Source organism: Scyliorhinus canicula, chromosome 18 (assembly GCF_902713615.1).
Source record: "Scyliorhinus canicula chromosome 18, sScyCan1.1, whole genome shotgun sequence".
NCBI classification, from domain to species: Eukaryota; Metazoa; Chordata; class Chondrichthyes; order Carcharhiniformes; family Scyliorhinidae; genus Scyliorhinus; species Scyliorhinus canicula.
Window position 1 is genome coordinate 12,767,398 of NC_052163.1, and position 27,289 is coordinate 12,794,686.

Consider the following 27,289-nt stretch of genomic DNA (forward strand, 5'->3'; position numbering starts at 1 on the left):
GTGTGAAGTTTCGCATGTTGCAGCCGTCGCGTCTGTGGGTCACCTACAAGGACCGTCACCATTATTTCGAGTCCCCGGAGGAGGCGTGGGCCTTTGTGCAGGACGAGAAATTGGACTCAAACTGAGGGTCAGGGATGGGGGTTTTGTATGTAAATGTAACTGTGTCTATTTTTTTGGAGGGGGGGATTCTCTGTTTCATGCAGGATGTGTGTTGGCTTTAGGGTGGGTGGGGCGATGTCTTTATGTCCTTTTGTATGGGTCTGGTGGACGGGTTCGGGCAGGGAGGTAAACTGGGAGTGCGGGGAGCTGGTGGTGGGGACCGGCAATGGGTGGGTGGTGGGGACCGGCAACCCTAGAGGAGGCGGGTTGGGCAGCTCCCATTGTTTCCCGCGCTGCGGGGTGATGGGGGTGGGGTCGGGGCTGAGAAGCGCGGGCCTTTGCTTGTTTTTATTTTCCCGCGCAAGAGCGGGGGGCGGGGTGGAGAGGGCCTGCTGATGGGCACGGAGGAGGAGGAGTAGCCTCACGTGGGGAGGGGTCGGAGGTGTGGCGGGAGTCGCCGGGGTCAGCAGAGGTTAGCTGGCTCACGGAGGTGCTATATGGGGGGTGGGGGGGGCACGGCTAGGAGTGGTCCTAGCCTTGGGGGGGGGGGGCGCGGCTAGGAGGGGTCCTAGCCTTGGTGGGGGGGGGGGCTACCGGGTTGCTGCTGAAATGGCCAGGAAGGAGCTGGAGTATGCAGGGGGTGCTGGGGAGGGGGAGTTTCCGCTGTAGGGAACAGGCCGAGCGAGGGGCGCTGGCCAGTGGCGGGCAGGGGATGGGTTATGGCTAACCGGCAGGGGAGGGGGGCAGGGAGCCCTTTGATCCGGCTGATAATCTGGAATGTGAGGGGGCTGAACGGGCCGGTCAAACGGGCCCGGGTGTTTACACACTTGAAGGTTCTGAAGGCGGATGTGGCCATACTCCAGGAGACGCACCTGAAGGTGGCAGACCAGGTTCGGCTGAGGAAGGGATGGGTGGGCCAAGTATTTCATTCAGGGCTGGATGCGAAGAATCGGGGAGTGGCGATCCTGGTGGGAAAGAGGGTGTTGTTTGAGGCGTCAAAGGTGGTGGCTGACAGTGGCGGGAGGTATGTGATGGTGAGTGGTAACCTGCAGGGGGAGCGGGTGGAGCTGGTGAATGTCTACGCCCCAAACTGGGACGATGCGGGGTAGGAGGCCGGCGGCGGCTAAGGTGTTGAGGGGGTTTATGGATCAGATGGGAGGGGTGGATCCCTGGAGGTTTGCGAGGCCAAGGGCCAGGGAGTACTCGTTTTTCTCCCACGTGCATAAGGCCTATTCCAGGATCGATTTTTTTGTCCTGAGAAGGGGGCTGGTTTCGAGGGTGGAGGATGCTGAATACTCCGCCATTGCCATTTCGGATCATGCCCCGCACTGGGTGGACCTCGGGCTGGGGGAGGAGAGGGCCCAGCACCCACTCTGGCGCTTGGAGGTGGGGCTGCTGGCAGACGAGGAGGTGGGCCGGAGGGTTCGGGGGTGTATCAAGAGGTACCTTGAGGCCAACGATAACGGGGAGGTCCGAGTGGGGACGGCCTGGGAGGCATTGAAGGCGGTGATTAGAGGGGAGTTGATTTCCATCCGAACCCATAGGGAGAGGGGAGAGCAAAGAGAGAGGGAGAGATTGGTGGGGGAGATGGTGAGGGTGGACAGGAGATGTGCGGAGGCTCCGGAGGAGGGTTTGCTGGGGGAGCGGCGTAGCCTTCAGGCCAGGTTCGATCTACTGACCACCAGAAAGGCGGAAGCTCAGTGGAGGAAAGCACAGGGAGCGGTGTATGAATACGGGGAGAAGGCGAGTAGGATGCTGGCACACCAGCTCCGAAAGTGAGACGCGGCCAGGGAGATTGGGGGAGTGAAGGATAGAGATGGGAAGGTGGTGCGGAGGGGGGTAGACGTTAATGGGGTCTTTAGGGACTTTTATGGGGAATCGTACCGGTCTGAACCCCCGGTGGAGGGGGGTGGAATGGGGCGCTTCTTGGACAAGCTGCGATTTCCGAAGGTGGAGGCGGGACAGGTGGAGGGACTGGGGGCGCCGATTGAGCTGGAGAAGCTGGTTAAAGGGATAGGGAGCATGCAGTCGGGGAAGGCGCCGGGGCCAGATGGGTTTCCGGCCGAATTTTATAAAATGTATGCGGACCTGTTGGTTCGGACCTTTAACGAGGCAAGGGAGGGGGGGGGGGGGGCTTTGCCCCCAACTATGTCAAAGCCGCTAATTTCCTTGATCCTTAAGCGGGACAAGGACCCCCTGCAGTGTGGGTCATATAGGCCGATTTTGCTGCTAAATGTAGACGCCAAGCTGTTGGCGAAGATCTTAGCTACAAGGATAGAGGATTGTGTGCCGGGGGTCATTCACGAGGACCAGACGGGGTTTGTAAAGGGAAGGCAGTTGAATACCAACATACAAAGGCTCCTCAATGTCATTATGATGCCGGCCATGGAAGGGGAGGCGGAGATAGTGGTGGCATTAGACACGGAGAAGGCCTTTGATAGGGTTGAGTGGGGGTATCTGTGGGAGGTGTTGGAAAGGTTTGGGTTTGGGGAGGGGTTTGTCCGTTGGGTGAGGCTGCTTTATGAGGCCCCGATGGCGAGTGTAGCCACGAATAGGAGGAGGTCGGAGTACTTTTGGCTGCACCGGGGGACGAGACAGGGGTGTCCCCTGTCCCCCTTGCTCTTTGCGTTGGCAATTGAGCCCCTGGCCATGACGTTGAGGGAGTCGGGGAACTGGAGGGGCCTGGTGCGGGGTAGGGAGGAGCATCGAGTGTCGCTTTATGCAGACGACCTGTTGCTGTATGTGGCGGACCCGGTGGGGGGAATGCCGGAGGTGATGAGGATTCTCAGCGAATTTGGGGGTTTTTCTGGGTATAAGCTCAACCTAGGTAAGAGCGAGCTGTTCGTTGTGCAACCGGGGGATCAGGAGGAGGGGATTGGTAGGCTCCCACTGACGCAGGCAGGGAGGAGCTTTAGGTACCTGGGAGTCCAGGTGGCTAGGAGCTGGGGGGGGCCCTGCACAAGCTTAACCTCACAAGGCTGTTGGAGCAAATGGAGGGGTAGTTTAAAAGGTGGGATATGTTATCGCTGGCGGGTAGGGTGCAGTCCGTCAAGATGACGGTGCTCCCGAGGTTTTTGTTCCTGTTCCAGTGCCTCCCCATCCTTATCCCGAAGGCCTTTTTTAGGAGGGTTAACGGGAGTATTACGGGATTTGTATGGGCGCATGGGACTCAGAGGGTGAGAAGGGTGTTTTTGGAGTGGGGCAGGGATAGGGGGGGGTTGGCGCTGCCCAACCTCTGTGGGTACTATTGGGCTGCCAACGCAGCGATGGTGCGTAAGTGGGTAATGGACGGGGAAGGGGCAGCATGGAAGAGGATGGAGATGGCGTCCTGTGTGGACACGAGCCTGGAGGCGCTGGTAACGGCGCCGATGCCGCTCCCTCCAACGAGGTATACCATGAGCCCGGTGGTGGCGTCTACCCTCAAAATTTGGGGGCAATGGAGACGGCATAGGGGGGAGGTGGGAGGCTCAATGGAGTCCCCGATACGGGGGAACGACCGGTTTGTTCCAGGGTGCTCTCGGGGGTGTGGGTTGGAGGAGGGAGGATTTTGGACGTGTACCACATAATGCAGGAGGTAGATGAGGCCTCGGTGGAGGAGCTGAAGGGTAAATGGGAAGAGGAGCTGGGTGAGGAGATTGAGGAGTGGACGTGGGCGGATGCCCTGGAAAGGGTGAATTCCTCCTCTTGTGCGAGGCTTAGCCTCATACAGTTCAAGGTGCTACATAGGGCTCATATGACCAGGACGAGGATGAGTAGGTTTTTCGGGGGCGAAGACAGGTGTGCTAGGGGCTCGGGGAGCCCAGCGAACCACACCCATATGTTCTGGGCATGCCCAGCGCTGGGGGAGTTTTGGAAGGGGGTAGCAAGTGTCGAGGGTGGTAGGATCCAGGGTTGAGCCAGGCTGGGGACTCACGATATTTGGGGTAGCAGCGGAGCCGGGAGTGCGGGAGGTAAAAGAGGCCGGTGTTCTGGCCTTTACGTCCCTAGTAGCCCAGCGTAGGATCTTGCTTCAATGGAAGGATGCGAGGCCCCCAAGCGTGGAGGCCTGGATCAATGACATGGCGGGGTTCATCAAGTGGGAGAGGGTAAAATTCGCCCTGAGAGGGTCAGTGCAAGGGTTCTTTAGGCGGTGGCAGCCTTTCCTGGACTTCCTGGCGGAACGGTAGGGAAGTAGGCCGGCAGCAGCAGCAACCCGGGGGGGGGGGTTTGGTTTGGTGGGAGGGAGAATTGTGTACATGGGTTGGTTGGATGTGGCGGGTGTTGTCTCTTGCCTTTTTGTTGTTTGCTTTTTTGTTTTTGTACTTGCTGGGGGGGGGGGGGGGGTTGGTTTTTGTTCTTTGGTTTTTACTATGGTTGTCTTGTTAATATTGTTTTGTTGTTTATATTTTGTGAAAATCTTAATAAAAAATTTTTTTTTTTTAAAAGTCCCTGGTATGTGGCTTGAGACCACAACCATTTAAAAAAAATTTATTTACAGGATGTGGGCATCGCTGGCTAGGGCAGCATTTATTGCCCATCCCTAGTTGCCCTTCAGAAGGTGGTGCTAAGTTGCCTTCTTGTACCGCTGCAGTGCTTGAGGTGTAGGTACACCCACTATGCTGCTAGGGAGGGAGTTCCAGGATGTTGCCCCAGCGACAGCGAAGGAGCGGCGATATATTTCCAAGTCAAGCTGGTGAGTGACTTGGAGGGGAACCTCCAGGTGGTGGGGTTCCCAGGTACCTGCTTCCAGATGGTGGTGGTTATGGGTTTGGAAGATGCTGCCTTAGGAGTCTTGGTGAGTTACTGCAGTGCATCTTGTAGATGGTACACACGGCTGCCACTGTTCATCCGTGGTGAATGTTTGTGGAAGGGGGAGCAAGCAAGCGGACTGCTTTGATCTGGATGTTGTTGAGCTTCTTCAGTGTTGTTGGAGCCGCACTCATCCAGGCAAGTGTAGAGTATTCCATCACATTCCTGACTTGTGCTTTGCAGATTGTGGACAGGCTTTGGGGGGGTCAGGAGACGAGTTACTTGCGGTAGGATTCCTAGCCTTTGACCTGCCCTGGTAGCCACAATATTAATGTGACTAGTCCAGTTCAGTTTCTAATCAATGGTAACCCTCCAGGATTTTCATTGAGGGGGATTCAGCGATGGGAAGGCCATCGAATGTCAAGGGGCCGTTGTTAGATCCTCTCTTGTAGGAGATGGTCATTGCCTGGCACTTGTGTGGTGCAAATGTAACTTGCACTTGACAGCCCAAGCCTGGATATTATCCAGATCTTGCCGCATTTGTACGTGGTCTGCTTCATTATCTGAGGAGTTGTGAATGGTGCTGAACATTGTGAAGACATCTGTGAACATACCCACTTCTGACCTTATGATGGAAGGAAGGTCATTGATGAAGCAAATGAAGATGGTTGCACCTGAGGAACTCCTGCAGTGATGTCCTGAAGCTGAGATGATTGACCTCCAACCACCACAACCACCTTCCTTTGTGCCCGGTATGAATCCAACCAGCGGAGAGTTTTTCCCCTGATTTTTGAATCAGAAGCAGGAGCATAACCAAGGCTGACACTGGGCACGATCTACCCTAATGGAAGAGTTCCACAGAGCATGCGATTAGCTGAGTGTTTCCTGGCGCTCAGTGCCGAGAAACACCACGCTACCCAACGGCTATTCGAGTAGATCGGGAGCCTCAGCAGAGAGCACGCGGCCAATGATGCTGCATTTAGTCCTGTTTCCCGCACTGAGGAACTCCACTCGCCGGAACTCCTCAGTGCAGGAAGAGGGAGAGTCGGAACAGCATTTTCAAATGGCATTCCGATCTCTCCACCCCCCCCCCCGATGTGATTCCCCAACTCATCAATAAGGGAGGTCCTTGCCTTCCAGGGTGCCCGGGTGGCACCAGCAGTGCCAGGGTACCACCGTGACCAGAGAACAAGCCCCTGGGGGCCTCCAATCCCTTGGGAGACCCCCCACGTGCCGTTCCATCTGGTCCCCATTTGTGGAGACCAGCACTGAACGACGCTCGCCAGAGGTCTCCGAGGCGAGGGATTTAGATCCCAAAGCCTTGGTTGGATCTGAGGAATGCATATTAGAGTGAGACTAGCTGTCGCACACAATTGTGCAGTTTTGCCAGAAAGTGATCCCGCCCACAATGGGCTGGATTCACATTGCAACATCCCGCGAGATCGCGTTAGATCTCGCAAAGCATGGCGAGCGGAGTTGATCCCAGAAGAGGGATCTACCGGCCGCCCTGCTTTTCGGGCACAACACAGCCTGTAGATCTCACCCAATCTCTAAAAGTGCACTAAAGCCATGTTCCAAATTTAGTACATGGTGCCGCATCTTGTGCGTTACACGGATAACCTTATCTCAGCTGGGTTTTATCAGCGCTGTCTGTTCAAGGCTCTCTCGGTTGAGTCACTGTGTTTGTCCGTCTGCGTGGCTTTTGTCTCTCTCCTTGGAGGAAGCACCTTGTGGATGCGGACTTGTGTCAAGCGAGCCTCCCAAGAGCTGGCCCCAATGTCCTTTTCCGTTTCTTCAGTTTCACATCCTCAGCAATACCACCTGTAGCAAAATATGGAAGTATTGTTTATTAATATCAAGCATGTATCTGTTTGTGTATATATATTTTTTTTTTTAAAGCAGTGTTGGTGTTATGGGCCAGAGTTTAGAGAACCCCAAAGTGTATCATGGAGTTCACCTGACCCACAACATTTAATAGATTGTGGTATGGGGACCACACGGCCCACTCTACATTCTACACTGGTACAGCAGAAATGGAAAAGTATTTTTTAAAGCAAAACAATTTTTATTCTATGAAGTCAAGTTTTAAAACCTACAGTGAACATCTTAGCAACCATTAATTCAAATACATCCCCCAAAGAATACAACACTAAGTAATCCTTTAAGCTTTCCTTTTAACATCCATAAGACTTGAAACACCTTTTACCAGAAGCACATCAGGTTAAAGTCACTACTGTTATTAGTTTTAAATCACCAGGATCGATTTACAGTCTTTAGATTACAGAGAGAGACTCTAATACACCTTCTGGCTGTGATTGCAGCTATCCAGCTCTGAAAACGAAACTAAAACATACTCTGCAGCAAACAACCTAAAACGAAAGTAAAAAGCTGACAGACAGCCCAGCTCCACCCCCTCTCTGACATCACTGCTGTAATAAACACTCATTTCTTAAAGATACTCTCACCAGTTCGGGGAGGGGTTCATTGACTGGGTTAGGCTGTTATACCAGGCCCCAGAGACTAGTGTAAGGACGAATAGGACAACATCAAATTACTTCAGACTATACCGCGGGATAAGACAGGGTTGCCCTCTCTCCCCACTGCTGTTCGCGCTGGCCATAGAGCCGCTGGCAATTGCTCTGAGAGCTTCAAAGGACTGGAAAGGGCTAGTCCGGGGTGAGTGGAACATAAAGTCTCGTGATACGCGGATGACGTGTTGTTATACGTAGCGGACCCAATGGTGGGGATGGACGGTATTATGGAAATACTGAGGGAATTTGGCCGGATTTCAGGTTGTAAATTGAACAGGGCTAAGAGCGAGTTGTTCGTAATTCCGGCGAGGGGGCAGGAGAGGAGGCTGAAGGGGTTGCTGTTCAGGCTGGTAGGGGAAAGCTTTAGATACTTGGGGATTCAGGTGCCACGAGACTGGGCAGGTTGCATAAGCTCAACCTTTCCCGACTGGTGGAACGGGTGAGGGAGGAGGTTCGGAGTTGGGATGCGCTCCCGCTGTCACTAGCGGGGAGGGTGCAGACTGGCAAGATGACGATTCTCCCGAGATTCTTGTGCATATTTCAGTGTCTCCCCATTTTCATCCCAAGGTCCTTCTTCAAGAGGCTGAATAAAATTATCCTGGGATTTGTCTGGGCGGGGAAGTCCCCACGGGTGAGGAAGGTGACGCTCGAAAGGAACAGAGGGGAGGGGGGGCTGGCGTTGCCGAACTTTAGCAACTACTACAGGGTGGCCAATGTAGCAATGATAAGGAAATGGATGGAGGGCACGGGGTCGGTCTGGGAACGGATGGAGGCTGCTTTGTGCGGGGGCACCAGTTTGGCGGCCCTGGTTACGGTGCCTCTGCCGTTCCCGCCTGCGCGGTACTCCACCAGCCCTATAGTGATGGCGGCTTTGCGGATCTGGGGCCAGTGGAGGAGGCATATAGGGGAAGTGAGGGCATTGGTGTGGACCCCAATCTGCGGCACCCCAATCTGCGCCAATCACCGATTTGCCCCGGGTAACATGGACGGGGAGTATCGACTGTGGCGGAGGGCGGGGATTGTGAGGGTGGGTGATCTGTTCCTGGAAGGGAGCTTTCCGAGCATGAGGGCGCTGGAGAAGTTTGGGCTGGCGGGAGGGAATTTTTTTAGATACTTACAGGTTCGGGATTTCGTGCGCAGACTGGTGCCGTCCTTCCAACGCCTCCAGCCAAAGGGGAGGCAGGACAGGGCAGTTTCTAGGGGAGAGGTAGGTGAGGGTAGAGTCTCAGATATTTACAAAGAGCTAATGGGAGCAGAAGGTACACAGACTGATGACCTGAAGCTTAAGTGGGAGGAGGAGCTCGGGGGGGGGGGGGGGGGGGGGGGGGGAATGGAAAACGGTATTTGGGCAGAAGCTCTGGGCAGAGTAAACACGACAGCAACGTGTGCCAGGCTCAGTCTGATCCAGTTTAAGGTCGTGCACCAGGCCCACATGACCGTGGCCCAGATGAGTGGGCCGGCTAACCATGTACACATGTTCTGGCCGTGCCCTAGACTCGGGATACTGGCAAGGATTCGCGGACATCGTGTCCCGGGTTTTGAAAACTGGGGTGGTAATGAGTCCTGAGGTGGCAATCTTTGGGGTGTCGGAGGACCTGGGAGTCCAGGAGGAGAAGGAGGCTGATGTCTGGCCTTTGCTTCCCTGGTAGCCCGGCGACGAATATTTTTGGTATGGAGGGACTCAAAGCCCCCGAAGACCAAAGCATGGCTATCGGACATGGCGAGCTTTCTCGGCCTAGAAAAGGTTACGTTCGCCTTGAGAGGTTCACTATCGGGGTTCGCCCGGAGGTGGCAGCCATTCATTGACTTCTGCACGGAGAATAATCATCGGGGTGAGGGGGGGGGCTAGGGTAGTGTAGAGTAGGGGATGGTTTAGGCAGGTCCTTGCACGAATGGAGTCGTGGTTTGCACTATGTGTTATTTGCTTTTCCTTTTGTACGGTACTATACAATGTCATTGTTTTATATCCCAAAAATACCTCAATAAAATTGTTTATTAAAAAAAAGGTACTCTCACTACAGATACTTATATACACACCCATTTATAAACACCCATTTCTTAAAGGTACTCTCACATGACATTGGCGACTTTCGTTCTGATCAAATGAAACTTGATAAAGAACTGCCTTTGGACCATTGCTGCGTAATTTATTGTCGGTTTGTCTTTCTTTCTTGCTTTGGAACCAGATCAATGACAGGCTGACACACGAGAGAAACAGTTTAGCCGATGTCATTCGTCAGGAGTTTGCAGACCGGTTAGTTAGCACCGAGGAAGAAAACAAACGGTTAAAGACAGAGATGTCCGAGGTGAAAGCGCGTCATCGCTTGGAAGTGGAACGAGTCACTAAGGAAAAGGAGGAAGAGCTGGAGGAGGTCCATAAAAGGTAAGATGAAGCATGTCTAGATTTGCAGGATCTCGGAGTCTCTGATTTACTCCAATTCCAGGTTACTACTGTCTGAACGTGAAAGGTAATGGAAGTTCTGTTCTTGGCAAACAATTCTCTGCAACAGGTAGAAGTTGCAATATCTTTGTGTCAGCATGTTAATTACGTATGTAATATCCTCTGGAGGGATGGGGTTGAAAAGCAGGGAGGCTAAACTTTTATTGAACTGTGTGTTGGACCACACTGGCAGTAATATGCGCAGTTCTGATCTTTGTTATTAAAAAGCTACAGGGGCATTGGAGCAGCTCCAAAAATGATTCACAAAGGTGATAACAGAACTGAGAGCATATATTAACAGGCAAAGCTAGGCAGGTTGCGGTTATTTCTCTATAAATGAGATGTGAGGTGATCTGCTGCAGATCTTTTAAGATTATGAAAGGGGTTGGTGGAAGAAACAAAAAAAAAGAGAAAAGGGTTGCAATAAGATGGGTGCTGACAAATCTAATAAGGAATTTGGGGGAACTTTCTTTTTCTACAGTAGGAAGAATCTCAAACCCATTACGGCCAAGAGTGCCAGTAGTATAGGTGCAGTGGGCAGCACGGTAGCATTGTGGATAGCACAATCGCTTCACAGCTCCAGGGTCCCAGGTTCGATTCCGGCTTGGGTCACTGTCTGTGCGGAGTCTGCACATCCTCCCCGTGTGTGCATGGGTTTCCTCCCACAGTCCAAAGATGTGCAGGTTAGGTGGATTGGCCATGATAAATTGCCCTTAGTGTCCAAAATTGCCCTTAGTGTTGGGTGGGGTTACTGGGTTATGGGGATAGGGTGGAGGTGTTGACCTTGGGTAGGGTGCTCTTTCCAGGAGCCGGTGCAGACTCGATGGGCCGAATGGCCTCCTTCTGCACTGTAAATTCTACGTAAATCTGAAGGGAAGCTTGGCAAGTGAATGAATGGGAAAGGCTAGAAGGATTGTGGTGATAGGGTTAGGTGAAGCAGGGTGGGAGGGGCTCATGGGGAGTACAAACAAATTTGGCCAAATGGCTTGTTTTCTGCGCTGTACGCTCAGTGACATCAGATCAGTCAACATCTGAAAAGGAAAGATTAATTTCTGGGATGGTATTCTTCATCGGTCAGATGGCCCTGGATTGGGCAGGGCTTCAGAAGTTTAATTTCACTAGCTTGGTGAGGAGGGTGAAGGCTGATATGCTGAGGTGGAGCATTCTCCCTCTGATTGTTGGCTGGCCGGGTGCAGGCAATTAAGATCAATTTTCTGTCGCGATTCCTGTTTTTGTTTCAATCCTGCCGGTTAGGGGAATGAACGATCTGTTCCTGGGAGGGCGATTTACGAATTTGGAGGAATTGGGTGAGAAGTTTAAGCTGGCACGGGGAGGAATGTTTTGGGAATATGCAGATGTGGGAATTTGCGAGGAAGGTTTTCCTGACCTTCTCGATAGCGTCTGCCTCCTCATTGTTGGATGCGTTCAGCACCATCTTGGGGGTTTTACATGTAGATGTGGAGCCCGGTCTCCCGGAAGTGTCAGACAGGCGGGTGTGGGGGCAGATATTTTAGCCTTCGCCTCACTGATTGCTCGTAGGCGGGTCTTGTTGGGGTGGAGGTCAGCTTCTCTACCCTGTGTTTCGGTGGGTGGGTGGGGGGGGGGGGGGGGGGGGGAGGAATCTACTGGAGTTTTTGACTCTGGAGAAGGTGAAGTCCGCACTGAAGGGTCAAGTGATGGGTCCTACAATTATTGGGGTTTGTTCATCATGCACTTTTGGGAGTTGGTTACCGTTGACTGCTGAGGTGGGTGCTGGGGGGTTTTGTTTGGGGTTATTTTATATTGTAAAATTGTTGAAAATTTGCTGAATAAAAATACTTTTTAAAAATTAAGGAATTTTAAAATCGGAACCTTTTTGGTTTTGTGGATTATCAGCATTTTAAATCGGATCCATCATACATGACAATGACCCCATGAATTTATTTCTTTTTTCTTTTTAGAGTAAAGTAGCAATAGTAAAGAAAGAAGAAGCAGTGAATAGTCTTCGAAAACAGTACGAAGTGAGTGTTCACTTTTAATCAGCTCAGCATTTATTTTCTCACATATTTTCAAAATCTTGTCACTGGCTACTTAAATTGGAGCACACAGAATCTGGCATTTAGTTACATTAGTATGTTAAATTATTGTAACTATTAAATATCAATCAGTCAGTGCATTTGCTGCTCCACCCTTACAACTGCGAGACTTTATAACAGTGTAACAAACTTGATCTAAATGAATTATTTGTGATATAACTGCATTAATATTATATTATCTATTTTCAGACCCCAATATCACCCACCCCAAAATTAATTTGCCCTCCTTTCTAATTTACCTCCGTTTGTCCTGTCATTGCTTTTGGGGTCTTTACTCAGATTGAACATGATCCTAATTCTATTTTTGTTCCCAAATACACTGTCACCCTTGTCCTTAATACTGAAGAAGTCTTACAACACCAGGGTAAACTCTAACAGGTTCATTTGGAATCACTAGCTTTCAGAGCGTAGCTCCTTCAACAGGTGATTCACCTGACGAAGGAACTGTGCTCCAAAAGCTAGTGATTACAAATGAACCTGTTGGATTTTACCCTGGTGTTGTAAGACCTCTTACTGTGCCCACCCCAGCCCAACGCCAGCATCTCCACATCGGTAATAATTAAGGCCTTGGATGCTTCATTTACAGAATCTCGGCAGAAGGAGGCTATTCAGCCCATCGAGCCTGCACTGATCCTCTGAAAGAGCCCCGTCCTATCCCCGTGACGCTACCTAATCTGCACATCCCTGGGCACTAAGAGGCGATTTAGTACAGCCAAACAACCTAAGTGCTCCAAAAGTAGTCCTGTAGTTTCTGAATGTTGTAGTTTATTGCTTTCAGTATCACCATTTCACCAACGATACTTTCTAATGCTTGTGTTTCATCATGTTTCTGCGTGCAGGCAGCATTTAAAAGAGCTGATCATCTGGAGGCCCTTCTTGACCAGCAGAGAAAACAACTCCTTGGCAAATGAACGTATAGACTGGTGTAGCAGAGACCGCTGAGTTCCCAGACATCGGGGCGTGTTCACACTATCGCGTTGCATCTGTGAGATGCACAAGAACGATCCATTTGCGCAAATGCCAACAGAATAACATTAGTTTGTTCTTGATCTATAATCGCAGTGTGGTCCAGCTGTCCAAATCGAACATTTTAGCTGAACAGTCTTTTTTTTTAAAAAAAAATGTTTTTTTTATTTTTTCTACATTAAGTACTGTAATTTTTTCCCAATTTGCAGTCCCCGTTTTGTATGTTAACTGTATTGTGTCGCATGATGGAATTTATAAAATGTTTCAATTAGTTTCATTATTGCACAGCATCTCTTGTAATTAAATGACTCATTTATTTCAAATCACTTGGGCTCACAAACAAGTGTTTTTATCCAGAATGTTTCAAAGAAATTCAGCACTAAGTTGTGATGAAGATCTGATAAATAACTACCAATCTTGTTTCACCCCCCCCCCCCCCCCCCCCCCCCCCCCCCCCCACACCCCCACAATGTAAGTGTTACTGAACAAGTTACATCTGTTGCAGCTGATCCAATCCGCTGTACCTCCGCAGATAGAAATGCCATGTTTTACTTGTTCCTGAAGGCAGCAGCATTACTACAGAACAAGGTGCTACACCACTTCAAGGGCAACAGCTGATGATATATTGTAAGAAGTCTCACCACATCAGGTTAAAGCCCAACAGGTTTATTTGAAATCTATCTCAAAGATGTATTGAGCATTGAACATGTAACGCATTCCGTTTCAAGCATATTAGAACATTTTATGAACCGCTGGATTGGCCTGAACTGTACTCTTGTCAGTGAAGCTTCAGGCTGCCTTCTTGAGCCACTGTAATCTGTGCAGTGCACGTTCTTCCACTATATTGCCCGGCAGGGAAATGCCACATTTTTGTCCCAAGGAACAGTGATATACCTTCAAGTCACGATGGTGCATGATGTGGAGGGGAACTTGGAGGTGTTGGCGTTCCCATGTGCAGGCTACCCTTGTTTCTTCCAGGTGACAAATGGATTTGGGAGGTGCTGGTGAAGGAGTGATTGACCAGCTCCAAATCTCACATGGTCCTGACTCACCAGCACCATTTTGTGGGCAGTTAGGTATGTGCAATAAATGTTGGCTTGACCAGCAGCATCCATGTCCCCTGAGGGAATAAACAAAATTACAGTGACTGTGTTAATCTTGTAGATGGTACGTACTGCAGGCAGTGCTGGAGATGATGTTTAAGGCATGTCTGGAGCACCAATCAAATGCCTGCTTTGTCCTGGATGGTGTTGAGCTTCTTGAGTGTTGTTGGAGCTGCGCTCATCCAGGCAAGTGGAGAGCATTCGATTACACTCCTGACTTGTACTTTGGAGATGGTGGACTGATAAACCTTTGCTGCACCCCTTCCATATCAAGAACATCCTTCCTCAGATAAGGACACCAAAACTGCATGCAATACTCCAGATGTGGTTTCACCAACATCCTATACAATTGTAGTAAAACATCCTGATTCCTGTACTCAAATACTCTCGCTATGAAGGCCAACATAACATTTGTCTTCTTCGCTGCCTGCTGTGGTTGTGTGCTTACCTTCAGTGACTAATGCACAAGGACACCAAGGTCTCGCCGAGTATCTACCTCTCTCATTTTACAATGTTTATTTGAGAGGGGATGTGAAGAAAACCTTTTTCGCACTGAGGGTGGTGGGAGTCTGGAACTCGCTGCCTGAATTGTGGTGGAGGCAGAGACCCTCATGGCATTTAGGTATTTAGATGCGCCGTGCACTTGCGATGCCAGGACATACAAGGTTATGGGCCAGGTCCTAGAAAGTGGGATTAGAATAGTTAGGTGGTTATTTTTGACCGGCACAGACGCAATGGGCTGAAGGGCCATTTCTGCACTGTAGACCTCCTGTGACTCTGTCACACTCCATTCCACAAACACATTAAAGGCCAACCAATACGAGATCCCTTTTTTCTTTTACCTTCAGACCAAGTGGGATGCAACCCTGGGCTCATTTGAAACTGGAATCAGAAATTGCTCAACTTTCGCAGTTAGGTCTCCCGGGCATCAGCATTAAATCTTTTGCACTTTGAGAAAACTAATGGCCCTGTTGTACCAAGTTAACTGGAAAAGATGCTTGGGGAGCATATCGTGTGCTGATTCCTGGAGGGCAGAGCGAAACATAGTCCGCAACATAGCCTCGGTCTTGGTGCTTGTCCTACATCTGGAGTATCTAAAGATACTGGTTTCAAGCTCGTCATACATTAGAACCACAGCCTCTTGGGAAAGTGGTGATCTTTTCTCAAGCAGCAAAGAGGAGCGTCATACATCATCAATTTCTGAATTAGTTACCATCAAAATATTTATGTATCCTTGTGTATAATTGATCTCTTGAGTAAGGTTGCCATCATTGCAAAAGTGTCTTTTCCCAAGTGTGTGCATCTGTAGACAAATTGTAGACACACAATTTAATGGTCATTGAATTCGGAACCTAGATACCAATTATGGCATAACTTGTTAGCGTGCAGTGTCTCATTCTGAATGTGTGCTGAAAACAGCACAATGAAAAGACAGGAATACGGAAGGGAAATCAGGAAATGAGTAATGAAGAATTGAAGTTGATGAGACTGACACCTTGAAGGAGAATGCTTCGCACCAGAAGAGACCATCTATTAGAGGGGAGACTCGATTATGCAAAGAGATTGCTCAGGTTTCGGTTACACTCTTCAATGTGAAAGGATTGTAGTAGTAAAGCTATGGTGATCCAACAGCAAGTGGAAAATACCAAATGGCGAGCAGTCAAACTTTAATTTGAAGTTGATGACTAACCAATCTCTTGCTCTTGATTTTCTCTATATCGTTCCTGTCACCCAATCACTCTGCATCCATTTGTTCCTGCTCCCTCTCTTCCATAGACCTTAAACCAGATGTGGTTAAACCAGTTCGCACAGTGAAACAAACTTCCATTTTCAGAAAATACACACAGCTATCCATGTGTGGCAAATGGTGATTAGGATAATATTTCCATTTTGTTCACCTGGAGTCCTGGTCCTAGACTCATCCAAACGAGGAAACATTGTTACAGCATCCACCCTGTCAAGCTCCTATATGCTTCAATAAGGTCGCCTCTCATTCTACTAAACTCCAATGAGTACAGACCCAACCAACTCAACATCTGCTTATAAATAAATTCCCTCCATTCCCGGGATCGACCTTGTGAACCTTCTGTGGACTGCCTCCAATATCAGTATATCTTTCCTCCAAAACTGTTCAGAGTATTCCAGGTTTGGCGAACTAGTGTTATGTGCCAAGGTTTAGAAAGCTCCAAAGTAGATCATGGAGTTCACCTGACCTACAACTGTTTATCGATTTTGGTTATGATGAGCACAAGGGCCTGTCTTTCAGGTGTTATTCACAGAGCCTTAAGCACTTTTGATCAAAAACAAAGTTTATTCTACGAATTTAGTTAACATTTTTATAAACACACACAGTAAGCATTTTTATCAATTACAACCATAAATACCCCACGCAGCTACAGTAATCTATGTATAACCTTAATAACTTTCCCCCTTTAACTGTTCCAATTTAATAACAAGATCCCATAAACCAGAAACCCCTTTTCAAAGGTGTGGCCCAGCACACAGCACTCAAGACCTGGTTTGGATGCTCTTGTGTCCTTTCCAAAACAGCCGGTTTGAATTCCTTCCAGAAAACAGTTATTTCTTTTCAAGTTATCAAGCAGTCTGGAAACAGCTTTTAAAATGCAGATAGGGGAAAAAAACATTTCTTTCAACCTGTGCTGTCCAAACCAGTTCAAACTCAAAGTGAAAGTAAAACTCAGATCCACAGCCCAGCTCCCAATTCAAAAATGAAAGTAAAGACCCAGAGCCACAGCCCAGCTCCACCCACACAATGACATCACTGAAGCCATGTGATAAGATAAAACCTTTTTTTAAAGGGACGCTCCCATGACACTAATGCCTTATATAGTTTCAGCAGGACTTCCCTATTTTTATGCTCCATCCCTTCGAAATAATGGCCAACATTTTCTTGCCTTCCCACTTAACGGCTGGACTTGCACGCTTGATTTTTGTGGTTTATGCATGAGGACCCCCACAATCCCTCTCTGCTGCAGTTTTCTGCAGTCTTTCTTCATTTAAATAATATTCAGCTCCTTTATTCTTCATACCAAAGTGCTTAGCTTCACATTTCCTTACTTTACATTCCATCTACCAAGTTTTTGCCCACTTGCCTAACCTGTCCATATCCCTCTGTGAACTCTGTGCCATCCTCATCACTTTCCTTCCCGCCTATTTTTGTGTAATCCACACACTCGGCATTACTACATTCACCTCTCTCGACCAAGTCATTAATATATATTGTGAGTAATTGTTGCTCCCAGCACGGATTCCTGTGGCACTCCACTAGTTACAAGTCGCCATCCTGAAAAGGTTCCTCTGATTCCAACTCTATCTTCTATCAGTTAGCGAATCCTCTATCCATTCAAATATATGACCTGAAAACTGTGGGCTCTATCTTATTAAGTAGCCTTTGTGTGGTACCTTATCAAACGCTTTTTGAAATCCAAGTATATTACATCTACTGGCTCCCTTCATCTATCCTCATTATCACTTGAATGAGTTTGAATAAATTTGTCAGGGATGATTTTCCTTTCATGAAGCTATGCTGGATTATATTATGCATTTCCAAATGTTCTTCTATGGCATCCTTTCTAATGGACTCTAACATTTTCCCAATGACAGAAGTCAAGCTAACTGGTCTATAGTTTTGTTTTATGTCTCTCCTTTTTTGAATTGGCAGTTTTCCATCCTCTGGGGCTTTTCCAAAACTTTAAGGATTCTTGAAAGATTACTACCAGTCCATCCACTACCTCTGTAGCTGCTTCTTTAATATCCTGGGATGCAACCCATCAGGCCCAGGGCATTTCAGCCTTTAGCCCCATTTGTTTCCTAGTCCTTTTCCCCCAGTGATTCTTATTGTATTTATTTCCTCCCCCCTCTCTTTTGCCTGCTGCCCCCCCCCCCCCCCCCCCCCCCCCCCCCTGATTATTTATTTTCGGAATGTTATTAGTGTCTTCCACCGTGAAGACTGACGCAAAGTATTTGTATAACTCCTCTGCCATTTCCTGGTTCCCCATTACTATTTCCCCATCTCATTCTCTAAGGGGCCTATACTCACTTTGGCCTCTCTCCCTATTTAAAGAAACTCCTGCTGTCTGTCTTTATATTACTTGCTCGTTTACCCTCAGTTTATCGTCTCCCTCTTCATTATGTGTAACTCACACCTGCTGCATACATAGTTTCTGTTCATTAAGGGCGATGAGCAAAAAGCAGGCGATTGTACACACTTAACTTCTCACTGTGACGTTGGTGCAAAGTTCTGAACTCAACTTGCAGTGTGCCCAGTGACCAACTATTCAATCTATGCAAGGCATCAGGTTGACCTATGGTTAACGTTTCAATTATATAGCTGTAGCGGTAGAGCTGTAGAGGAGGGGCTGGTTTAGCTCACTGGGCTAAATCGCTGGCTTTTAAAGCAGGCCAGCAGCACGGTTCGATTCCCGTACCAGCCTCCCCGGACAGGTGCCGGAATGTGGTGACTAGGGGCTTTTCACAGTAACTTCATTGAAGCCTACTCGTGGCAATAAGTGATTTTCATTTTTCATTCAAGTGGTGTGGCTGCATTGTATTCTTTCGTCTCTGAAATCCAAGTTGATGCCCTGCCTAAACTATTGGAAGAAAAGTTTTACTGTGGGTTATAAGAATTGGATATAAAACGACAAACGTGGACAATCTTAGACCATTTCCTTTTATAAAATAGAATTTATTAGAGTTTAGCCTCATTCAGATTCAGAGAGCCAACAGGTTGAGAAATAAAAATGTCATCTTCTGAGATCCGGTACACATTTACTTTCTTAAACACAGTTTATGTTTAATTTCCTGAGCTTTAGCCTTGTGGTTTTTCCTCCGGGGACTTCAGAAAGTCTGAATCATGTTTTGTGTTTGAAAATTATTTGCTCAGATTTTGCTTTGTTAATAAAGGTGAGGACAATTGTACTCATCTTCATTTTGGAGTAAATAAGACAGCAACCACTGGCATCCACACATATGCAGTAACACACAGAAATCTGGAAGTTGTTGGCAGAGATGTCTCATACTCCACAGGATGTGCACTAACAGTAGCTGGGGATAGACACAACATTGAAAGGGAAGTGAACTTGGGGTACACACCCCTAAAGCTAACAAAGACTTGGACTGGAGCTTTCAAGGAGTAATTGAACTTTTATTCCACAGGCCAATTGATCATTACTGCCAAAATACTGCCTTATCCTGAAAATTAAAATTTACAAGTGTGCCGTCTCACCTTCAGACATTAAAAAGTTTTGTAATTTAAAAATAGATGTCACTTTTTCTGTCTCTTATCGCTCTCTCATCCCCAATCTTCATTCCACTTCCTGTAGATGATATAAGCATTTATATTTCCTGCTTTCTATTTCCTCGTTGAGACTTTTGTGTCGCAGTGAGGATTGTTCAGTCTGGTTAGTTGGTTGAAGAGCCTTGAAGATTTTAGAAGATCTCCTTTAAAGGGCATTGCACTAAAACAGACACCACATTAGAGCAGATTTCCTGTCAAAAGCCAGCAAAAGCTTTCTGGGCGACTGTCAGCAAGGTAAACAGTGAAGCACCATTTCTTTGACAGCTCATCACAACATTGCCTTCTGTCAAAGAGCGATAAAATTGACAGAACGTTGTTGACTTTAATACGGTGTGATTTAGTATTGTCATTACTTTTGATGGAGGACATTGATTTGTTCATGGGACATGGGTGTCGCTGGCTGAGCCAGCATTTATTACCCTTTCCCAATTGTTCTTGAGGGGGCAGTTAAGAGTCTGCGATATTGCTGTGGGTCTGGAGTCACAGGTAGGCCAGATTGGGTAAGGACGCCAGAGTTCCTTCCCTAAAGGACATTAGTGAACCAGATGCATTTTTACAACAATCGCCATTAGCACAGGGCTAAATCGCTGGCTTTGAAAGCAGACCAAGCAGGCCAGCAGCACGGTTCGATTCCCGTAACAGCCTCCCCGAACAGGCGCCGGAATGTGGCGACTAGGGGCTTTTCACAGTAACTTCATTTGAAGCCTACTCGTGACAATAAGCGATTTTCTTTTCATTTCATTTCATGGCCATCATTAAACTTTAAATTCCAGATTTTTATTGAATTCAAATTTCACAATCTTCAGTGGCAGGATTTAAACTGGGGACCCCGGAGCATTTCTCTGGTTTACTAGTCCAGTGACAATACAACTCCACCACCACCTCCCCCACAGTCCATATGTTAGAGTTGGCTGATTGCTTGATGCTCTATATTATATGGATCTTTGATTCTGATTTTCGGTTGATATTGTAAAATGGAGAGCAGCACAGTGGCGCAGTGGGTTAGCCCAGCAGCCTCATGGCGCCAAGGTCCCAGGTTCGATCCTGGCTCTGGGTCACTGCCCATGTGGAGTTCGCACATTCTCCCCATGTTTGCGTGGGTTTCATCCCCACAATCCAAAGATGTGCAGGGTAGGTGGATTGGCCACGCTAAATTGCCCCTTAATTGGAAAAAAATAATTGGGTACACTAAATTTATTAAAAAGATATTGTAACATGATATTGTAACATCCATTCACTCATCTTTGAAAATTGGGATAGTCAGTGTGACACACAGCTAAAATGATTTCACTCATTTTGCATTGGAATCTACTGAGTAAAATTATAACTTTGGTAACGTTACAAGATCCTTGGTGACAATCACTTGCCTTATTGTAAACATTTCAGCACAGTAACTTTCAGCTGCAGTTCATTGTGATAAGAAATTCCATTCTGGCAGATTTTACAAGCTCATGCGTGGCTCATTTACCAAAACGATTTAACTAGATCATGGGGAAAGGGCTTTCTCCCTTAGCTGAGCAATATGTTCGGAGTTCTTGGTCAAACTGTGGGATTTTTTTGTCACTGTGTGTTTAAGTTCGAGATTGACTTTTGAACACTAGGGGAATCAAGGGATATGGGAAAGTGGAATTGAGGTCCACCATCAGCCATGATATTGAAAGACAACACAAGCCTACCCCTGCTGTTATTTCTTTTGTTCCTCATTTAGGTTCTTTCCTCTGTATCTAGGAACTCAAGAACAAGAATCGACTCTTCAGCCCTAGCAGAACTGGAGTCAATGGAAATTGGGGAACACTCTCCACTGATTAGTCATATCCCGAACAAAGGAAGATGGTTATGGTTGTTGGAGGTCAAACATTTCAGCCCCAGGACATTACTGCAGGAATTGTCCAGTACAGTGTCTGAGGGCAACCATCAACCAACCAACTGCTTCATCGATGACTTTGTGCCCCCCCCCCCCCCAACCCCCCCCCCCCCCATCATAAGGTCAGATGTGTGGATGTTTGCTGATGACTGCAGTTTTCAGCACCATTCAATGGAAATTGGGGAACACTCTCCACTGATTAGTCATACCTCGAACAAAGGAAGATGGTTATGGTTGTTGGAGGTCAAACAGTTACTAAAGCAGTCCATGTTCAAATGAAGCAAGACCTGGACCACATTCAGACTGGGCTATGCCCAACAACATCTCCTCATGACATTCAATGGCATTACCATTGCTGAATCCCCCTCTAGCTTTGCCTCCGGAGCATCTTAACGCCCATTTGTGAAGCGTAGTTGCTGTTCCCATGTGTTAAAAACTTTGCAGCCAATATTGCACGTAATTTTCCCACAAGCAGTTTGTTTAGTGATTGCTGGGAATTGTACTTTGACTGATTTTTTCCCTTTCTGCCCTATCCCAGCTCAAGGAGTGATGCTCCCTCGTCCTGGTCCACTTCAGTGTGTTGCAGCGCAGATCAAGAACTACTTTGAGAATTATTATTTTACACAGAACAAAATTGAAAATACACAAGCTCAACTCTGAAGGTTGAGTACATGGATAAAAGGAGTACAAACTCATCTATTTTCGCCATTATAAGTACTGGATTCAGAGTATTTTGACCAATTTAGTAAAACATGTCTATAATAATTTACCATCTGCAGATAGACTTGTACCTAATACAACATCCTAAGGTATTTCACATCAGCATTATAAAGCAATGTGTGGCACGGCCACACAAGGAGCTAGGAGGACAGGTGACCAACCATTTGGCCAAAGAGATAGGTTTTAATAATAAATAACAATCATCATTTTATTGTCACAAGTCGGCTTACATTAACACTGCAGTGAAGTTACTGTGAAAAGCCCTCAGTCGCCACATTCCGGCGCCTGTTCGGGGAGGCTGGTACGGGAATTGAACCCGTGCTGCTGGCCTTGTTCTGCATCACAAACCAGCTGTCTAGCCCACTGAGCTAGGGGTACCTCAAAGGGCAGTAGGAGGCAGAGATTTAGGGAGTCCATCCCAAGGGATTGCCAGGGAAAGGGATGCATCCAGTGACTAGACGAATGGGTTTTTAGGCAGGGAATAAGTCCTCAGAATGTATTTGAAAATAGATTCAGCATCAATATTGCGCAATCGTAACAGCTGAGCGCAGACAAGATCTGCATCAAATTCCTAACTGTCAGTTACACACTACTGAGGCACCACTTATTGTAAATATAGACTGGAATGTCAGACAGTCATGTGACTGTCATGTTACATATTTAAAAATAGATCAAGGTCTGTGTCTTATTTTACACAATGAATGTACTCCACTATGTTCAAATCACATTTTAATATTGAATAAAGGTGATTGAGTTGCTACAGATTTTAATTTATGTTAAAATCCCCTCTCAGTTGTGGAAATCGGATTACCGTGCTAAACCATTGGTTGAAGGATAAATATTGCTTCGGGCAATTCGAGAACTCCCCTGGCATTCATCAAATTGTATTACACGACCTCTTTTAACAGCACCTCTGAAAGACAGCATCTCAGAACTGCCCTGAAGTGCCAGCTGATGCCACTCGCTGAAGGATTGAGACTGCAACCCTTAACTGGCAGGTGCAGAGCTCCACTGCTGAGCCAAGACTAGCACTGCACATTACAGCAGTGACTCTGCATTTCTAAAGAAATTCATTGCCTCGGATGATCAAGGTACATGAGAGGTTCCTACATCATCGAATCAAAGAATGAGAAAGCGCAAGATGGGAAGAGGGTAGCACAGTGGCACTGTCACTGGACTAATAATCCAGAGGAGCAGACTAACGCTCTGGGGACATGGGATCAAATCCCACCACGCAGACCTCCCGTGCACCACTCATTTGATGATCGAGCTGCGCTCCAAAAGCTAGTGATTCGAAACAAACCTGTGGTGAACATATTATGGTAACCATTCACCACTGTACTACATTGTACCACGCTGCCGCCCATGTGGGCTCCGCCTATGGACCATTGTACTGTACTACACTGATTGTATCATGTTGGTGCCCTTGTGGGCTCCGCCCCTGGCTCCGCCCCCTTGCGGGGAGGTATAAATAGCAGCTGCCCTGTAGGCGGCTCTCATTGCAGAGCAGTCGCAGGCAGGCACTGTTCTAGTTGATTAAAGCCACTGTTCACTTCAACTCTCTGTCTCGTGTGGATTGATGGTCGCATCAAAACCTGTTGGACTTTAACCTGTGTCATAAGACTTCTTACTGTGCTCACCCCAGTCCAACGCTGGCATCTCCACATCCTGGCTAATAAACAAACATGGGATTGAAAGCTAGCCTATCATCAATTGTTGTCAAACACCATCAGGTTTAGTGATGTCCATTAGGGAAGGAAATCTGCCGTCCTTACCCGGTCTGGCCTACATGTGACTCCAGACCTGCAACAATGTGGTTGACTTTTTAAAAATATATTTTCATTCAAGGCATTGTTATCTAAACAAACAAAAGCAGAAGAACAGCCAAACAACATTATAAACAACCAACACTCACTTACCCCCACCACTCCCCTAATACCGCCCCCTTCTCCCATCCCGCCTTCCCATTTTAAACCCCTTACCCCACCATTCCCCCCTCCCTTTGCTGACCCCTCAGACCTTAAAGAAATCACTAACTGGCTACCTCATCCCTCGATGCAGCCCAAATATCCTGAACTCATTCGGTTTCTCCGCACACCTGAGACAGCAACCGGACCCAGTCCGCAAACCCCTGCCCGAACCCGAACCGCCCCAACGCCTCCAGCAGATACTCCCACTCCACCCGATCAAACACCTTCTCCGCGTCCATCGCCACCACTACCTCCACCTCCTGCCCCTCCAAAGGCATCATGATTACATTGAGCAGCCTCCTCATGTTCGCCGTCATCTGCCTCCCCTTCATAAACCCCATTTCGTCCTCGTCTATCACCTCCCGGGATGCAGTCCTCGATTTGCGAGGCCAATAACTTTGTGTCTACATTCAGTAACGATATTGGGCAGTCCGACCCACATTGCTCTGGATCCTTATCCTTTTTCAATAGAAGTCTGCAACAATGTGGGGTGTGGGGGGTGTGGGGGGGGGGGGGGGGCTCCCCCCTCTCCCTTGCCTCAATATATGCCGCCGCTAGCAGTGGCCTTAGGTTCGCTCCTAACCTTTTATAAAAATTAACTGGGAGCCCTTCCGCACCCAGGGCCTTCCCTGTCTGCATCGCCCCCATATTGTCCATCATCTCCCTCAACCCAGTGTGGGTCCCAATCCCTGAACCTGCTCCTCCTCCATCTTGGGAAACTCCATCTCGTCCAAAAACCGCCGTGTACCCTCTCCCCCGGGGTGAGGGTTGTGACTTGTATAGCCTTCTATAAAATGATTCAAAACACGCCATTCACCCCCTCCGGGTCCAACACTATCCTACCCTTATCATCCTTTACTATGATAATCTCCCTCGCCACCTATTGCTTCCTCAACTGGCGGGCCAGCATCCTGCTCGCCTTCTCTCCATACTCATATACATAGACATACATAGACACACATAGACATTCATAGACCATTCATATATACTGCCCCCCTGGCCCTCCGCAGTTGCCCCACTGCCTTCCCTGTAGACATCAACCCAAATTCCATCTGGAGGCTCTGCCTCTCCTTCAGCAGGCCCGCCTCCGGGGCCTCCAAATGCCTCCTGTCCACCCTCAGAATCTAATCTACCAGCCTTGCCATCTCCACCTGCTCCGCCTTCTCTCTGTGCACCCGAATTGAGATTAAACCCCCCCTAACCAATGCTTGAGTGCCTCCCACAGGGTAGAGGCTGTGACCTCCACCGTGGCGTTTAGCTCCACGTATCCCCAAATGGCAGCCCTCTCTCGCTCCGCCAACAATCCCACACCCAGCTTCCACTGCGGCCTTGGTACACCCGCAGCTCGTTACCTTCCCAGGTGCATTTCTAGTCTGCCTCTCCCATCCATGCAGTGCAACCGCACCGCCATCGCCCTTGGGGGCTCACCATCCCGCAGCCTCCTCATCAGTACCCTGTCCACCATGGACTGGTCAAAGACCCCCTCCCCCATTAGCTTCTCCAACATTTTGGCCACATACGTGCCAGCCTCCGCACCTTCGGGTATCCCCACAACCTAAAATTGTGTCTCCTGGAGCAATTCTCCAGATCCTCCACCTTCTCCTGCAGCCTCATTTGGGTCTCCAGCATCACATCGCCCCCCCCCCCCAGCCACCAATGAGGCCAGCTGCTCCTCGTGCTCCCCCACCGCCTCGTGAATCGCCCGACCCTGGGACTCCCGCCTCTGCTCCATTCTCTCAATCTCAGACTCGGTTCCACAGCCTTGGCCAGGTCTTCCTCTTTTATCTGCTGGCTGAACTTTCCATTAAGGAAGTCGACTAACCGCTCCATTGACCACAGATGTAATTAACTGCAGATTGAGTGAAGTCTACCTGCAGAAAGAGTGCCTAATTTGCAGACCAATGCCATCAGTGAACAGAGTAGAAGAAAAGCTCACCTCTCACGAATACACCCCGCCAGTAAGTAAGTTCAAACAGCTTAAGCACCAAGGAGTCCAAAGAAATTGGAATAGAATTTTAGTACTCTAATCCTTAAAAGGTGATCGCTCCCTGGTCCTGATAAAGAGAAACCCCATTGTTGGAAGATGGCCCACTTTCACTTCTGAATGTGTTCACTGCTGACCAGTCATCCTGAAGCTCTGTGCACTGAAACCCCAATCACTTGTTGAATTTGTCAGCTTTACCCACTCTCCAAATGGACAAAGGAACAATTTACAGTGTTTCAAACTGCAGCCATTCACTGGTCTGTCTATAAGACCATAATAGAACATAGAACATAGAACACTACAGCGCAGTACGGGCCCTTCGGCCCTCGATGTTGCGCCGACCTGTGAAACCATCTGAAGCCTATCTGACCTACACTATTCCATTTTCATCCATATGTCTATCCAGTGACCACTTAAATGCCCTTAAAGTTGGCGAGTCTACTACTGTTGCAGGCAGGGCGTTCCACACCCCTACTACTCTCTGAGTAAAGAAACTGCCTCTGATATCTGTCCTATATCTCTCACCCCTCAATTTAAAGCTATGTCCCCTCGTGTTGGTCATCACCATCCAAGGAAAAAGGACTCTCACTGTCCACCCTATCTAACCCCCTGACTATCTTATATGTCTCTATTAAGTCACCTCTCAGCCTTCTCCTCTCTAACGAAAACAACCTCAATTCCCTGAGCCTTTCCTCGTAAGACCTTCCCTCCATAACAGGCAACATCCTAGTAAATCTCCTCTGAACCCTTTCCAAAGCTTCCACATCCTTCCTATAATGTGGTGACCAAAACTGCACACAGTACTCCAGGTGCGGCCGCACCAGAGTAATGTACAGCTGCAGCATGACCTTGTGGTTCCGAAACTCAATCCCCCTGCTTATAAAGGCTAGCACACCATATGCCTTCTTAACAGCCCTATTAACCTGGGTGGCAACTTTCAGGGATTTATGTACCTGGATGCCGAGATCTCTCTGTTCATCTACACTACCAAGAATCTTGCCATTAGCCCAGTACTCTGCATTCCTGTTACTCCTTCCAAAGTGAACCACCTCACACTTTTCCGCATTAAACTCCACCTGCCACCTCTCAGCCCAGCTCTGCAGCTTATCTATACCTCTGTATCCTATAACATCCTTCAGCACTATCCACAACTCCACCGACCTTCGTGTCATCTGCAAATTTACTAACCCATCCTTCTACACCCTCTTCCAGGTCATTTATAAAAATGACAAACAGCAGTGGCCCCAAAACAGATCCTTGCGGTACACCACTGGTAACTGAATTCCAGGACGAACATTTGCCATCAACCACCACCCTCTGTCTTCTTTCAACTAGCCAATTACTGATCCAAACCGCTAAATCACCTTCAATTCCATACTTCCTTATTTTCTGCAATAGCCTACCGTGGGGAACCTTATCAAACGCCTTACTGAAATCCATATACATCACATCAACAGCTTTACCCTGATCCACCTGTTTGGTCACCTTCTCA

At 48.1% G+C, this 27,289-nt stretch overlaps 1 protein-coding gene across 4 annotated transcripts in view; it reads left to right on the forward strand.

Moving 5' to 3' along the window:
- Positions 1-13,165, forward strand: part of cep131 (centrosomal protein 131) — a 117,281-nt gene extending 104,116 nt beyond the window's left edge. For all 4 annotated transcript variants that reach the window (XM_038777085.1, XM_038777087.1, XM_038777086.1 and 1 more), the window contains 3 exons: positions 9,545-9,741; positions 11,739-11,798; positions 12,713-13,165. In XM_038777085.1, coding sequence (XP_038633013.1) covers positions 9,545-9,741; positions 11,739-11,748 — 207 coding nt within the window. In that variant the 3' untranslated portion in view covers positions 11,749-11,798; positions 12,713-13,165. The remainder of the gene's footprint in view (positions 1-9,544; positions 9,742-11,738; positions 11,799-12,712) is intronic.
- The last annotated feature ends 14,124 nt before the right edge of the window (positions 13,166-27,289 follow it).